General features: G+C 34.5%; 1 protein-coding gene across 3 annotated transcripts in view; it reads left to right on the plus strand.

Moving 5' to 3' along the window:
- Positions 1-16,728, plus strand: part of CHPT1 (choline phosphotransferase 1) — a 31,972-nt gene that overhangs the window by 8,382 nt on the left and 6,862 nt on the right. For all 3 annotated transcript variants that reach the window (XR_005370683.1, XM_038558828.1, XM_038558829.1), the window contains exons 2-7: positions 2,972-3,119; positions 3,423-3,564; positions 9,669-9,753; positions 12,336-12,467; positions 15,088-15,246; positions 15,704-15,829. Coding sequence is in view for 2 of the 3 variants with exons in the window: in XM_038558828.1 (XP_038414756.1) it covers positions 2,972-3,119; positions 3,423-3,564; positions 9,669-9,753; positions 12,336-12,467; positions 15,088-15,246; positions 15,704-15,829 (792 nt within the window). In the remaining variant the exon portion in view is untranslated. The remainder of the gene's footprint in view (positions 1-2,971; positions 3,120-3,422; positions 3,565-9,668; positions 9,754-12,335; positions 12,468-15,087; positions 15,247-15,703; positions 15,830-16,728) is intronic.

Genomic DNA, 16,728 nt, shown 5'->3' on the forward strand with positions numbered 1-16,728 from the left:
CCTCTGTTCTCCATACTGAAGTGTCTGCTTTTAGGATTGTCTCCTCCCCCGCCCCTTATTCATTTATTTTGTTTCTTAAATTCTACATATGAGTGAAATATAACAGTATTTGTCTTTCTCTGACTATCTCACTTAGCATTATATTGTCTAGCTCCATCCATGTTTTGTCCAACAATGGTAAGATTTCATTTCTTATAGCTGAGTAATATTCCCTTGTATGTAGGCCGCATCTTCTTTACTCGTTCCTCAACACCTGGGCTGCTGCCATAATTCGGCTATTGTAAGTAATGCTGCAGTAAACATCGGGGTGCATGTGTACTTTCAAACTAGTGTTTTCACATTCTTTGGATAAGCGCCAAGTAGTATGATTACTGGGTCATAGGATAGCTCTATTTTTAATTTTCTGAGGAACCTGCAGACTGTCTCCCACAGTGGCCATACAGTTTGCATGCCCACCAACAGTGCATGAGGGTTCCTTTTCCCCACATCCTCACCAATACTTACTGTTTCTTTGACTGTGATATTTTAATATGCATATTCACAACTCAGATTGCTTCTAGTCTTAATTATATTTATACTGCTTGTCTTTTAACTGGAAGAGACTCAATAAGTCCTTTTAAGCAATTAGTAGTGTAATCATTAATATTGGGCACATAATATTAGCAAATGATGAAACTTTGATTAAAGTCAGTTGAAAGTAAACTTCTGTTTGCTTAGAAATATTGAGTCAACAGGTTGACTAGATATTTGTAGAATTCCCACGTATTTGGTGTTTTAAAAATATATATGCCACTGAAAGTATACAAAACAATTTAGTGAGAATAGCTGACTTTTACTGAGCACTTACTGTTTGCCAGGCTCTATATAAAGAGCTAAGAATTGCTTCATCAGATACAAGAACTATTATTCATATCTTCCATGTGAGTAACCACAGTTTAAAGAGTAACCTCTTTAAACTGACTCTTTAAAGTGACTTGACCAAGGTCACTTGGCTATTACATGACAGAGCCAAGGATTCACACACAGAGCTAATTTCAAAACCCTTCTTAATAATTTTGCTGTACTTCCTCTCTAAGACATAGAAATCTGACAACACTATTATCTATGCTTCTGTTTTCCTCTGGCTTCTCTTTTTTTTTTTAAGAGTTTATTTATTTATTCATGAGAGAGAGAGAGAGGCAGAGACACAGGCAGAGAGGGAGAAGCAGGCTCCATGCAGGGAGCCTGATGTGGGACTTGATCCAGGGTCTCCAGGATCACGCCTGGGTCAAAGGCGGCGCTAAACCACTGAGCCACCCGGGCTGCCCGTTCTTCTGGTTTCTGATTATGATTTATTCTGTTTTGTGTTTGTTGAGCTTCTTAGATATGTGAGTTTATAAATTTCACCAAATTTGGGAATCTTTCAGCCATTATTTCTTATATTTTTCATGTCCAACCCTCCCTTCTCTCTCCCAAGACTCCTATAAAAATGTTAGATTGCTTCTGTTGTCCCGCCAGTCACTGATACCAAGATCAGTTATTGGTGGTCTTTTTTCTTCCTGTGCATTCATTTTGGATAGTTTCCATCAGGAGTCCATCAGGAGTTTTCTCCTGCATTGTCCAGTCTCATCTAGTATATTTTACATTTCAAATATTGTTTTCTCATATCTATGGATTTCACTTGAATCTTTTATGTTTTCCTTCGCCTTCTTGAGCATGTGAAGCATAGTTATAATAACTTTTAATGTGCTCATATAATTCCATCTAATTCCATTTTCTCTGTCATTCCTGGATCCAATCGTATTGATTGATTTTACTTCTAATTGTAGATCATATTCTCCTACATCTTTGCATGACTGGTAATTTTTTATTAGATGCCAAACATTGTGAACTTTCTATCTTTGGGTACTAGATTTTTTTTGTCCCTTTAAGACATGATACTTTGTGTTGGCTGTAATTGAGTTGCATGGGATCAGTTGGGTTCTTTTGAGGATGGACTTTATGTCTGTTAGGACTATTCCAGGAGGCTGTGAGTCTTGGGGCTAATTTCTCCCCACTGCTAAGGCGATACATTCCTGAGAACTCTACCCAGTATCCTAGGTATTACAAAGTCTTTCTGCTGTGTATACTAGGAGCATGAAAAATTCCCAGCTTTCAGTGGTCTTCAAGAATTATGTGGCCTTCTGCCATTCGGTGTTTCCTTCCCTGGCCCTGGTATAGTTTTCTCTCATTCAGGCACAGGTCACTTCTCAGCTAGACTCAAAGGTACCTTCTTGTGTCCCTCTTTTCTCTGTGCTGTGCTCCACAAATTCTAGCTGCTTTGACCTTCTTGAATTCTGCTACGTTTCTTCTCAACATAGCAAGATCTTTGGGCTCTGTTCAGGTTCTCCATTCTTATACTGTGATGGGAAAACTGCCTGTAGGTACTAAGCCAGAATCGTCTAGGGCTTACCTCCTTTGTTTTCTTCTGTCAGGGATCATAGTGCTGCACTGCCTGCAATGTCTGAAAGCTTGTTTCATTTATTTTATTGCTTTTCTGGTTATATAAGGTGGGGAAATAGTCCAGTCCCCTCATATTCTATCATGAATGGAAGCAGAGATCTTCCAAATCACAATTTGTCTTTAAGATCTTTTTTTCGTAGAAAATCTTATTGAATAATTTCAAATCTAGGGCCACATGTAAATAATATATTGAAAGAGCTGTGGATTAGGAACTAAAATTAGGGTCCTAATCCTTGCTCATTTAACTTTGTGCTTCTCACCATATGAACTTCTTTGTCCCTTTACTCACATGACTTAGAACGGTTCATTTGATTTCTCAATTTAGTTCTCATCTGTAAAAGGAGGGTTGTGAATGTTTCTTGTAACACCCTGAGATAATATAAGGTGAGAACACAAGAAAAATGTGTCAATTAGCATGGGCTGAACTATTTTCAAACAGAAGCCAGCTTGTTGTCACATAACAGTATTTCTTATTTATGTTTATTTTTAGGCACCATACTGGACATACCTTTTATGTGCACTGGGACTCTTTATCTACCAGTCACTGGATGCTATTGATGGGAAACAAGCCAGAAGAACAAATTCTTGTTCTCCTTTAGGAGAACTTTTTGACCATGGTTGTGACTCTCTTTCCACAGGTAAATTAGTGAAGGTTTTTTTCTTTATTTCTTTTTTCTTCCCTTTTTTTTTTTGGTGGGGGGACGATGGCTCAAAAACTAAAATGAACTGAGCTGTTTGGTCAATTTTTTGGGCAGGTGTACACTTGGGAGAAAATTTGCAGTGTATTTTGAAAGTATGTTCAAAAATTAATTTTGTTTAGTGTACCTTATTGTAATGTCAAGATTACGTACTTTAAAACTCTGTATTTAAAAATAGTACATGACCATTATTTCATTAATCATTTTTAATTATTAATGGTTCTTAAACCTTGTTTCTTTCAGTATTTATGGCAGTTGGAGCTTCAATTGCTGTGCGCTTAGGAACTCATCCTGACTGGTTGTTTTTCTGCTCTTTTATTGGGATGTTCATGTTTTACTGTGCTCATTGGCAGACTTATGTTTCAGGCGTGTTGAGGTTTGGAAAGTAAGTATGTTTTTCAAGTTGTACATTTTAGAATATAATCCAGTTTATTTTCACAGTCTGTTATATTTTATTTATCCATAAGGAAACAAAGCTTCAATCAGGAATTTAAATTATCTTTTAAATGTACTGGAGCATCCATAAATGCTACACTTTAAGTCTTGTAGATATTCTGTATGTTATAAATGGCTACATATTTGATAATTTTTTCTCCCTTTCTTCACTTTAGTAGCTTACTAACCCAAGTTTACATTATATAAGAGAAAGAGAAAAATAAAGGACCTGAATAATATAGAAAAAGAATGTCCAGTACTTAAGTAAATAGCATTTGACTTACATAATAAAATAATGAAATATAGAATCTAAAGGTCCTTATTGATCAAGTCTTCATGTGCCCAAAAAGGTGCACCCCTTACATCAGTCACCAACAACAGATAGTTGTGAGACTCTTTAAATGTGGTAGGCAATTGGGGAGATCCTGTAAAAGCACCTTGAAAATGTCAGAGCTAAATGTTAGATGATATATATGCCCCCGATGCCTCTTTCTTAGACATCAGGAAATAGTGCATGAAGCAGGAGCTCAGTTCACTTTTCCTGTTTCCCATTAGCTGCCTTTCTGCCCAATCCTTCAAGAACTATCTGCCATTGGTTCATTCTCAGCTCTACCTTCCCATGTCTTCTGGTTCTTTTTTGGCCCGTCTTTATTGCTGCATAGGAGAAACAGCTCTGGAAAACAACACCACCACAAACCTCTGGTGATGATAAAAAAGAGAAGCTCAAATCTGTGGATCATATAACAGAGGGAAGGCTTAGGGAACTCATCAGGTTGATTCTAAATTATGGAATAATTGCAGCTACCATCTAGTGCACTTGCATGTTTCAGGCACTGTACTAAGGGCTTTATATGTATTTCTCATCTATTCCTCACATTAACCGCTGTACAAATGAGGCAGAGGTTTTTTACCTTTCTTATACTACTAAGTATGGAGCCAAGATTAAAACTCAAGTTTGACTCCAAACCCCATACTCTTAGTGACTGCTGTTCAGCTAATCACATTGGATTAAGCAATGTGTTAAAGTCTGTAGAAGGATACAAAATGCATTTTTAAAATCCCTGTTTAAGGAGCTATAATGCACTGTACTAAAGGGATGAGGTAATACTTCTGTGACACTGCTAATATACTCCATCACCAAGGGGAAAACGCCTTTCTCTAGGTTTCCATAAGCACTGAAGAAATACTAAGTAAGGAAAAGGTAACAATAGGCTGAATTAGTTTAAGAAAGCTTTTATGGAATATGTGAGTCTTTAGAATTCTTTATCTGCTGATCAAGAGCCCAAGGATCAGAAAGCCTGACGAAAAAATTCTAGGCAATTATGTGGAGTTAAGAATCTGTATCTATTTTAAAAACTTAAGATATGCTAAAATAGGGACACCTGGGTGGCTCACCTGAGCGTCTGCCTTTGGCTCAGGTCGTGATCCTGGGGTCCCGGGATCAAGTCCCACATCGGGCTCCCCGCATGGAGCCTGCTTCTCCTTCTGCCTATGTCTCTGCCTCTCTCTGTGTCTCTCATGAATAAATAAATACTTTTTAAAAAAAAGATATGCTAAAATAGAAAAATAGCTTTACAAAATCTAATGTATTTTTATTTGCTGAACTTGCTGTGGTAAACTAGAATAATATAATAATGAGTGTTCTGGTTAATTGTTGTTACTATTTAATAACTATATTTTATCATTTTGGCTTCTAACTTCATTAAAAATCTTTCTGAAATGAATTAGTTCACTCTGGCCTAGTTGTAAATTTTATACTCATTTGCTGTTGATTGCGAATCTAATGTGTGCCTAGGACTGGAGCAGAGATGAGTTACTTGTGGGTGGTCCTTGCCAGACAAATTGGAGTAAAAGCCCCTAGGAAGAAGGATGAAGAAAGAAAGTACTCAGAACACTAGGGAAACGACTATTGTGGTTGAGTCCCTAGCGTATAGGGGACAGGAGAGGATCCTACAGTAGCGGGGGTAGACAGCCATTTAAAATACTAACATTATGGGGCACCTGGGTGGCTCAGTCAGTTGGAAAATTTCCACTTTGGAAGCTTCCGATTTTGGCTCTGGTCTTGATGTCAGGTTGGTGAGATTGAGCCCACATCCGCTCCATGCTGGGTGTGGAGCCTGCGAGATTCTCTCTCTCTCTGCTTCTCCCCCCCCAAATTAAGTAATTAATTAAATTAATACCAACACTAGGGGGCAGAGATCCTAAGTAGTATATTTTTTACTTTGTCAAGGTAAAAATATCATAGAGCACTTTTTTTAAGATTTTTTTTTTTTTAAATTCATGAGAGACACAGAGAGAGAGAGGCAGAGGGAGAAGCAGGCTCCATGCAGGGAGCCCGATGCGGGACTCAATCCCAGGACTCCAGGATCATGCCTTGGGCAGAAGGCAGGCACTAAACCGCTGAGCCACCTAGGGATCCCCTCATAGATCATTGAGTAGAATCAATGATGGCTTAGCTTAGCATCACAAGAAGGACCCATATATAGGCTCTCAAGCACACCTTTGGAAATGCTTACGAACCATATCAGTATCAATTGTCTGTTGGCAATTGAAAATTTGTCATTTTCCAAGAGGCTAAATTAAAAAAAAAATTAATTCCGGTGTAGTTGACATACGTGTTATATTAGCACAGGTACAACATAGTGACTCAATGATTTTGTACATTAGTCCGTGCTCATCGTGGTAAGTGTCCTCTCAATCCTCCTCACCTATTTCATGCATTCCCCCACCCTCTGATAACCATCAGTCTGTTTTTTTGATTTGTCTCTTTTTTACTTTGCTTTTGTTTCATTTCTTAAATTCCACATGGGAGTGAAATTGTATGGTATGTTTTTCTCTGACCTCTTTTACTTCGCGTTTTACCCTCTAGTTCAATCCATGTTTCTGCAAATGACAAGATTTTGTCCTTATTACGGCTAGTATTCCCACACATGTATATATGTGTATCTCGTATATTTATCCATCTATTGAGAGGCTTAGTTTTTATAGTATTTATGTTATTGTAATACAGAAGAGAAATGTAAATAATATTCTATTTTACTTGTGGATATTTTCATTGTTGTATGTTTTATCTTTTGAAAATAAGTGGATTTCGGTGCAAATAAGAATTTGGTACCTTGAATTAGATCATTTAAACTATAAAACATTACTAAGTATTTTTAACTATAATTTTCAACTGTTTAAAGATTTTTTTTTTTTTTTAGTAAATTGGGGGCACCTGGGTGGCTCAGTCGGTTAAGTGTCTACTTTTGTCTCAGTTCACGATCCCTACTTTTTTGTCTCAGTCCTGGAATCCAACCTGAATCTGGCTCGCTGCTCTGCAGGGAGTCTGCTTCTCCCTCTCCCTCTGCCTGCCACTCCCCTCCCCCTGCTTGTACTCTTTCTCTAAGAAATCTTTAAAAAACAAAGCAAAAAACAAAAACAAAAAAAAATAGTTTTTTAAAAATAAATCAGTGACACATCAATTAGTATTTCCCTTAGCACAATATAAGATTACAGTTAAAATCTGTCTGTATATTAATGTTTGCCATGTGAGATAAGACATGACTTATTTATAGTGTTTGTTTTCCTGTAGCAAGAGTCTTAAGCAATTCTATAGAGTAATGCTTAAAACTCAATTTTAAAACCTGAACCAAGTCCAGTGTTTACTTGTATTATGTGCTATTTTGTTATTTACATGTGAACATATAGACTTATTAACTTTCTTTTATTTGAAAGTATGAGAATTTCCATATGGTATTAGGTTCATTTCTCAAAAAAAATACAGTAAAGGACTAGTTTCTATTTGTACCCTCAATCCATGGTGGACTAATAACATGCAGTTTAAAAATAAAAAACGAAAAATTACTTGCAAAATACAGTCCTCAATATTTCATTTAATTCAACAAATACAAAATTACTCTGTCAAATACCATAAAAGTTTTTAAATGCTTACTCTCAATTTCTATACCAATCTCATTGTAACAGTGTTGTGGATTGTCCTCCATGATTACAGTTGGGGATTAAGGATAACTTGCACAATATCCCCAGTATCCATCTGTCTTGGAGTTTTAAAGTCTTTTTTGGATCCAAACTTTAAAAACTTAGATCCATTATTGAGTTCTCTAAGTTTGTAAATTGTTATATAGAACATTCTTTTATTCTAATAATTCTAATTCTGATTCTTTTAATCTAATATATTTTTCAAGCCTCAACTCTTTCTTCATAGTTCAGATGTTTGAATATTTGGTGAGTGATTCTACCCTTTTTATCATTTCAGCTTTCTTTTTTCTAGACTTAATAATTGTTATTTATTTAGTTTATCCTTAAAAAGCAGAGAGGGAGAATGAAGCTTTGAGTTTAATTTAAAATCTATAGTATGAATGATGTATATGTGAAACCAACGTTCCTCCTTTTTCTCTACAAAGTACTACATGTTATATTAATATGTTTACCTTCTTCAACTAACTTACAGCCTAGAAGCCTTGGTTTGCCTGCCACTGATCTTACTACAAATACTAGTTATCATTTTTTCTATTTTCCCTTTTATTTGTAGGTTAATGTTCAGTTCACCTTCTCAACTGCCCCCAAAGTAACTTAGTCTAGAAGTCTTTTCTTCTTCCCTGCCTGTTTTTTTTTTTTGTCATATAATTACTACATATCTTATATTTGCAGAGCAGAGAGTATTCCTCTATCATCTAAAGACTCCAGGGCATCCAAGCAGAGATGTCAAGTGGATAGACAGACATAAAAATCTGGAGCTCAGAAAAAAAGATGTGGATTTGGAGATAGGGATTTTGAGGTCCTTAGCCTACAGATGGTAGTCTAAGCATAGACACAATGGTTCAGGAAATCCAAAAGGAGAAAAGATGGAATTCTGGAACTAGTAGCAGAATGGAAGCAGCAGCAGTCTAGGAAGGAGACTGAGCAGAGCTTCCAACAAGGCACCAGAATCATGAAAAAGCACGGAATAAATAAGAACATAGCAAAACATTTTAAGAAAGGGGGAACAATCAGCATTTTAAATATTGCAGAAAGTTACCCAAGGTATTAACTGTAATGTATCCCTTAGATTTGATAAATTGAAAGTCATTATTTACCTTAAACGATTTTAGTAGAATGGGGCCAAAGACCAGACTACGATGAATTAAGCAGCAAATATGAAGAGGAGGAAGTTACACATATATCCACTACTTTTCAGTTAGCCTAATTATGGCGCAGAGGAGAAGTCAGTAGCTTCAGGGAATGCTAACTAGAGACTGATGTTGGTTGGTTTAGTGTTTTTTTTTTTTTTTTTTAAGAAACTTAAGCGTGTTCATACATTAGGGAAAAATAATGTCTGTGGAAATCAAAACACTATAGTGACTGTTAGTAACCTAATAAGGAAAGCTATTTGAATTTTCCCTATTTTTTAAGTGACATTCACTTGGGAGTATTTAAGAATTTGTCTTAAGTCATCTGGCTGTTTTTATGTTATAATTTGTCCTCATTACAAGAATAATACCTGATTGTTATTTAAAAATTCAAACTTTACAGTACATAAAGTTGAAAGTAAACTCCTTCTGTAATCTTGATAATAACTGTTCATAGCAATTTTATACATTCTGTACAAGTGTTTCTCCCCCCTGTGCACATCATAATGTTTACCTGTATGTGAGCACATGTTGTTCAGTGGGCTTTTCACTTAACAGTTTACTTTTTTAATTTTTTTAAAGATTTTATTTATTTATTCATGAAAGACACACACACACAGAGAGAGAGAGAGAGAGAGAGAGAGAGAGGCAGAGACACAGGCAGAGGGAGAAGCAGGCTCCATGCAGGGAGCCTGACGTGGGACTCGATCCCGGGTCTCCAGGATCACGCCCTGCGCTGAAGGCGGCGCTAAACCACTGAGCCACCAGGGCTGCCCTTATTTAACAGTTTAAATTGATAATTCAATGATGGAACTAAAGGTAAAAATAAGCTAAGCCTATAAAGATTTTTACATCTTTGATATTTAACATATGGTTAACTGATTTTCATATTCAGAAATTTTATTTACAAACACCTTTTCTATTCTTTGTCCTTTCTCTTCAGAGTGGATGTAACTGAAATTCAGATAGCTTTAGTGATGGTCTTTGTGTTTTCTACATTTGGAGGAGCAACAATGTGGGACTATACGGTAAATCTGAATTTAAATTTATATTTAAATACTTAGCAGATATTTAGGAAAAAATGCGTTAATTTTCTTCAGAAATTCTTGGCATTGTATTTAATGATCATACCACTTCTTAACCCTTTCTCTTCATTTTATAACTTTACTATCCTATATGCCTTATTTTGGCATTTTCCTCTATGCATGAATATGTTACCACATAGAAGAAAATGACCCCATTACCCTAATACAAAATTTTAACACACTAGTTGAACTACCTTTTCCAGGCTTAAATTTATCTCATAAAATATATTGAAAAGTAAATTCAGTAAAATATTTTGTTTGAAACTTGTCCCTTAATATTAGAAAGAGAAGTTAATAATTTGCATTTTTTATAATCTACTATAAGGTAAAGTGGCCCATATTAAGGAGGGTTCTTATGTTCTGCTTGGTTGGCCTCAGTATTTTGATAAAAGTTAACTCTTGGGAGGCCACTGTTACAAATCCATGCTTTGCATAGGAAAAGAATTTATGAAGAAATAAATTATTGTCTCTGCAACCCAAGTCCATACACTGGCTGACTCACAACCTCATGCCCATAGAGTTAAGAATAATAAGGATAATATCAACAGCCAACAACTAACATTTACTGAACACCTTATGTTCCCACAATTTACCATCACTGTTTTATCTGACCCTTAGAACAATACTATGAAATAGATATTATCATTATTCTGTGTTATAAGTAAGTCTTAGAATAATTAAGTAATTTGTCCAAGAACACATAGCTAGTAAGTACTGGAATTAAGAAGACTGATTCCAGACTTTATATTTTTAATCACTCAGATATATACATCCAGTAACAATAGTAAGAGATACAAAACTAAACATACTCTTACCATAGGATCCAGCGACTGTGCTCCTTGATATTTAAGTAAGCGGAAAACTTATGTCCACACAAAAACCTGAACTCGGATGCTTACAGCGGCTTTATTCATAATTGCCAAAACTTGGAAGCAACCAAGATGTCTTTCAGTAGGTGATGAATAAATTATGGTACATGCAGGCAATGGATTATTACTCAGTGTTAAAAAGAAAGCACGATCAAGACATGAAAAGACATGGAGGGACCTTAAGTGCATATTACTTAGTGAAAGAAACCAATGTGGAAAGGTGGCTACATATTGTATGGTTCCAGATATATGACATTCTGGAAAAAAGCAAAATGATGGAGACAGTGAAAACATCAGCAGTCGCCAGAGGTTATGGGGGAAGGAGGTATAACAGAGCACAGGGGATTTTTTAGGGCAATAAAACTATTCTGTATGATACTGTAATGGCAGATATTTGTCATAAGCCGTTTGTTCAAGAATGTGTATACCACCAGTATTAAACTGTGACGTAAACAATGGCCTTTGGGTGATAAGAATGTATTGGTGTAGGTTCACGTATTATAGCAAGTGTAATACTCTGGCGGGAAATGTTGATAGTAGGGGAGACACTGGGGGGAGACAGAAGGGAATATATGAGGATTTTATGTATTTTCCATACAATTTTGCCATGAATCTACAATTACTGTAAAAGTTAAGTCTATTAAAAAGTAGTAAGATTTCTCTGTGGCATTTAGTTTCAGAATAGCCAATTAAAGTACATACCACTGGGCTCAGACTTGGAGCATATTTTTAAGTAGTGGTACATTTCCTGAGACATTCGTATTCCTTCTCATCCCAGAAGAATAACAGAATCAAAGATATGCTACTGTAGACCTCTAAAGTAAATCTAGAGGGATATGATGTGATGTGTCTTTGTCTTCTGTGTTAGCTGCTCAGCTGGTTCTCATAAAAAGGTGAATGTTGACCTAGAGGCAGTTAGGTTATTAAATCAGATGTCTGAATTTAATTCTGATTTAGTTATAATGGGGAATAATTTAATTTAATCTTAAAATCATTTCATTCAATATTTTGGCAATACCATAGGAGGGAAGCACACTTTATTATTCTTACCAACAAGAATATTTATTTTAGATGTAGATTTTCTAAATTTGTTAGTCTGTAGTTTCCACAAATGTTGGTACAATATTTCAAAGCCTATTTTCAAAACACATTAGCCTATAGCTTTTGGAAATTTATTGTTACTGTTTTTTAAATCCTTTGCTGCCTTTGGAAGTTTTCTTGAACAGCAAATTGACCAACAGGTAAATATATTGCTAGAGATTTAATCCTGGATATTAACTACACAGAATTCTTGCATGCACACACATTGTGATATTTGTCACATTCATGATGCAAATCATGGTGTCTGACTTTTACTGTGATGCTGCCTTTTAGAGGTATTAAATTCAAATGGACTATCATTTTTCATTTGTGAGATTAAATATTTCATTACAGTTATGTAAGTAGACATGAATATGGTGGATTCATTTTTCATTTAATGAATAAAACTGTTAAAAGAAAAAGTTGTCACTACAGGCTATATCCAGGAGTTAAGGTTTGATTATAAGAAAAAGGATACCTAATCGTACAGGGCCATATCATAATGTTTCTTTACTATTTAATAGGAAAAGAAATTATTTTTTCTTAATGATTTGTTTCTTTCCTCTACCCCTAAAGATACCCATTCTAGAAATAAAATTGAAGATCTTTCCAGTTCTTGGAGTAGTAGGTGGAGCAATATTTTCCTGTTCAAATTATTTCCATGTTATCCTCCATGGTGGTGTTGGCAAGAATGGATCCACTATAGCAGTAAGATATTAATTTCATCATCACTTAATATTAATTTTATTATAAGTTTTATTATTATCAGATCCAGAGATACTAAAAGCATGTCAATGTTCCAACAATGGGAAAGGAAACCAAATATCTTTCTTTTTAGGCACATAATACAAAAGTATTTTTTTAAAGATATTATTTGTTCATAAGAGACGCAGAGAGAGAGAGAGAGACAGAGACACAGGCAGAGGGAGAAGCAGGCTCCATTCAGGGAGCCCAATGTGGGGTCGATGTGGGGCTCAATCAGGCCCCCAGGATCACACCCTGGGCTGAAGGTGGCACTAAACCGCTGGGCCACTGGGGCTGCCCCAAAAGTATTTTTAAAAGTTTTGACTTTCTATTTTTCTTAGTAGACTTTTCTGACATCCTGTATAATCATCCACTGTCTCATTACTGTATATAATTGAGTTGCCATTTGTTTTCTTGCATATTGTACCTTACATTAATAGGGGAGAGGAGGAGGAGGAGGAGGAGAAGGAAATGAATTCCTGATTTAATAGCAGAAAAGTTGCCAAAGGTCATGGTTTCACATACGAGGCAATTTAATACTCATGAAATAAATTTTATTGAAATTTCACTGAAATGTATTGTTAAAAATTATTCTAATATTTTAAAAGGTAAAATTTTACACCTTAATTCTTATATTGAATAGGTACACCTTGTGTACTTTTTTTTTTACACTTTGCTCATGCTATAATACTTTTGTATTTATTCATACTTATTTCTTTAAAACTTCAATACTTTTATATGGGAAAGGGTCAGAATTCCTGCCAACTTTTAAACAAATATGATATCTATGTTTTTAAAAACCATATTGTCATCTTTAAGATAAATATAAGAAGATAAGTACTTAGTCTAGTGATGTCATCTTCTATCAAAACACTGGGGCTCCTGGGTGGCTCGGTCAGCTGAGAGTCCCAGCTCAGGTCTTGATCTCTGGGTCATGAGTCCAAGCCCTGTGTTGGGCTCCATGCCCAGGAGCCTACTTAAAAAGGAAAAAAAAATATGAAAACATTGTTGGACTTTTTAGAGTCATTTGAGCGATAGCTTACTCTCTTGGATTTCTTTGGTGCTGTAGTTCAAAATTTCTGTCCTTCAAGAGTAGCTATGATTTCGAGAAAAAGCCAAAGTCATATGGAGCCAGGTTTAATAAATAAGAGTAATAAGCATGAAATGTGGCATTTTTAGTAAAAAAAAAAAAGCCTCATTTTCTTAAATGACATAAATTGCTTCTGAATCATGTATATAAAATGTGTTCATAAAGATTGAAAATTTATGAATTATGTGGATTCCTTTGAAATTATCTTGAGAGCCAATTTATTTCATAAGTATAAAACTTATTTAGATACAGAAGTCCTGATATATTTGGAAAAATCAGTCATTTTCTGAGGTGTTTTGTCAGTTGACTTCAGTACTATGCATGAGGTGCTTAGGAATACTTGTTGCTTGACCATGGATGATAAAATAGAGTACTACCTGGAACATGAATTTTACTAAAGAAAATAAGATTTAGTGAGGATCAGTATCCACTTTAGAGAATATTTTATTAAGAAATAAGTAATAAATGTTTGAAGGAAGACAAAAAAATCAAACACTATGCTGTTGATTTTCCAATATTTTTAGCAGATTTTCTTGAATAAAATCTACAGAACCATACTACAGATAAAAGCACTATTTTATTAGTCTAAATTTTTATGACTTGTTAACATATAGTACACATTTTATTATGCATACAATATGTATAATAGTATTTATAATGTTGCTGTAATTTTATAGTAAATTCTAATTTATAACATGTAAACAATAAACAAGAATAATGCTGTTTTGATGAATATATTTAAATTGGTAGTTTGGGATTTTGTAAGCCTTAATACCAAATTTATTTCAGTATTTTGTTTAGGATAAGCAGTATTGAGAGAATCCTGATTCACACAGATAAAAATGTAATGGGTTGGAATTACAGTGTTATACAAGAGAGCATCTGCAATCCAAATGCCAAAAAAAGGCAGAGGTGAGGACTGTTGGTATAGAGAGACCAGGGCAAAATTAACTTTTCCTGATCGGTAGTTAAAGTACTTTGTAAAACTGGCAGGTTGGAGTGCTTGGCACAGTTGGTAGAGCATGTGATACTTGATCTCAGGGTTGTTTAAGTTCAAGTCCCATGTTGGGTGTAGAGGTTATTTAAAAATAAAATTTTAAAAAATAAGTAAAAAATAAAATAAAATTGGCAGGTTAAACTTTATTTCAATACCTGTAACAAAAATATGTTTTAACTTGGCAATCCAAATGTCGATGGCCTTTGGCACAGTAAAATTGGTGTACAATAAATCATACTGTTTCTTAGTGGCAATTAGTTTAAAATGTGAGTATATATAAAATTGAAATCAAACATCTGTGGCACTGTATTACCTCTTTGTAACACTAGGGTTTTACGGATGTTTGAAGGCACAGTTAAGGTCTGTATACTCTGTTAGGCCATATAGTATGTTATATTCTTTAGGTCTCTAGTTTCTAACACAAAATAGATGTTCAGAAAATGTTTGCACTGTGATAAATGCAATGTTAAAATATGATTTTCTGATTTATCCCTTAGGGCACCAGTGTCTTGTCACCTGGACTCCACATAGGAATTATTATTATATTGGCAATAATGATCTATAAAAAGTCAGCAACTAATGTGTTTGAAAAGCATCCTTGTCTTTATACCCTTATGTTTGGATGTGTCTTTGCTAAAGTATCACAAAAATTGGTGGTAAGAAATTCTTTCATTTATATTTCATAATATAAATAATGTACTTGGTCTTCAAATACAAAGCTGGAAACCGTTTCATACAATGGGTAGGCTTTTAATGGTATGGTCATTATAATAAATGGCTGTTTGTGCTCCAAGTAAAACTGTAAATGAGTTAGTGTTATATTCAGGGAGATACTTTCCTTTCTGAATGCTAAGTTCTTTTAATTATCTGTTTAGCTATAATTGTCAACTATAATTTTCTGATATCAAGGAATTTAAATATTGGGAACTTTAATGAGCTACCCAGTCATGAATGTGAGAAGTTTTAGAATCAGTATTTCCATATTAAACGTGAGATTAAATGGTCTCTTTATCTTTGTCTTAATAGCGATTAAAGTATAAATCCTGTCCTAAAAACTGAAAGTTAAAATATTTAAAATTTAATAGTGAAATTATTTTATTTATCTTTTTATAGATAGCTCACATGACCAAAAGTGAACTGTATCTTCAAGACACTGTCTTTTTTGGCCCAGGTCTTTTATTTTTAGACCAGTACTTTAATAATTTTATAGACGAATATGTTGTTCTTTGGATAGCAATGGTAAGTTCTTTACTGCTAATATTTTTCTTTAATAGATGTCAGATAACCTTATGCTAAAAAGTTACTTCAGTGATATAGCAGCCTCATTATCTAGTCTATTCTGTAAATGTTCCTGAATAGAATATTTAAAATTAACTCCTTTCAAGCTGTGCATCTTTTTTTTTATTATTATTTTCTTATTTTTTGGTATAGAAATGGCCCACATATGGAGATCAGGCTTCCAACAACTTAAATCTTTAAAAACACAACCCTGTACCTTACAAATAGATCTTTCTTCCCCACCAAAAACAATACAAAGATGACAAAAATCACCTCACTCTGCCCAGAGAAATGCAAATACTTAAGTGTCTGACTTTTACTTAAACTTGTTCAATCGTCACAGACATGGATGAAAGGAGCATTTTTGAGACATTATCTTTATTGTCCTCAATTATGGTGGTTCTGAACATCTTTGCTTCATTTTCCCCTACCTCTGGACCTTCATGGCTTTGTTAATAATATATAGACACATATTAAAGTGTGCTAAAATAAATCCTTCAGTTAATCTCTTGATAATTTAAATAATCTACCCTATTTATTAGATTTGGGCACTAAAATATTTAAGTCTTCCATTCTTCAAATGGTGGTGAGATGTAAATATTAATCCTTGCAAATTTTCAGGCAGTAGTCTAAAAAGTGAAAATCAGAGTAATTTCCTTTGTTATCCAGTATATGTAATTTTAGGGCTTCAAAATAATCTAAATTTAAGAAATAGGGTGATTATTCAAAATATCTGAAAACTCAATAGGGTTTCTTTTACTAATCTTGCATATGTATTACCAAATGGAATTGTTTAACATAATTAAATCAGATGTTAAAAATTCAAGCACCTATTTTGTAGTGAGTTAGGCCTGGTTTAT

This window comes from Canis lupus, chromosome 15 (assembly GCF_011100685.1).
Source record: "Canis lupus familiaris isolate Mischka breed German Shepherd chromosome 15, alternate assembly UU_Cfam_GSD_1.0, whole genome shotgun sequence".
NCBI lineage: Eukaryota > Metazoa > Chordata > Mammalia > Carnivora > Canidae > Canis > Canis lupus.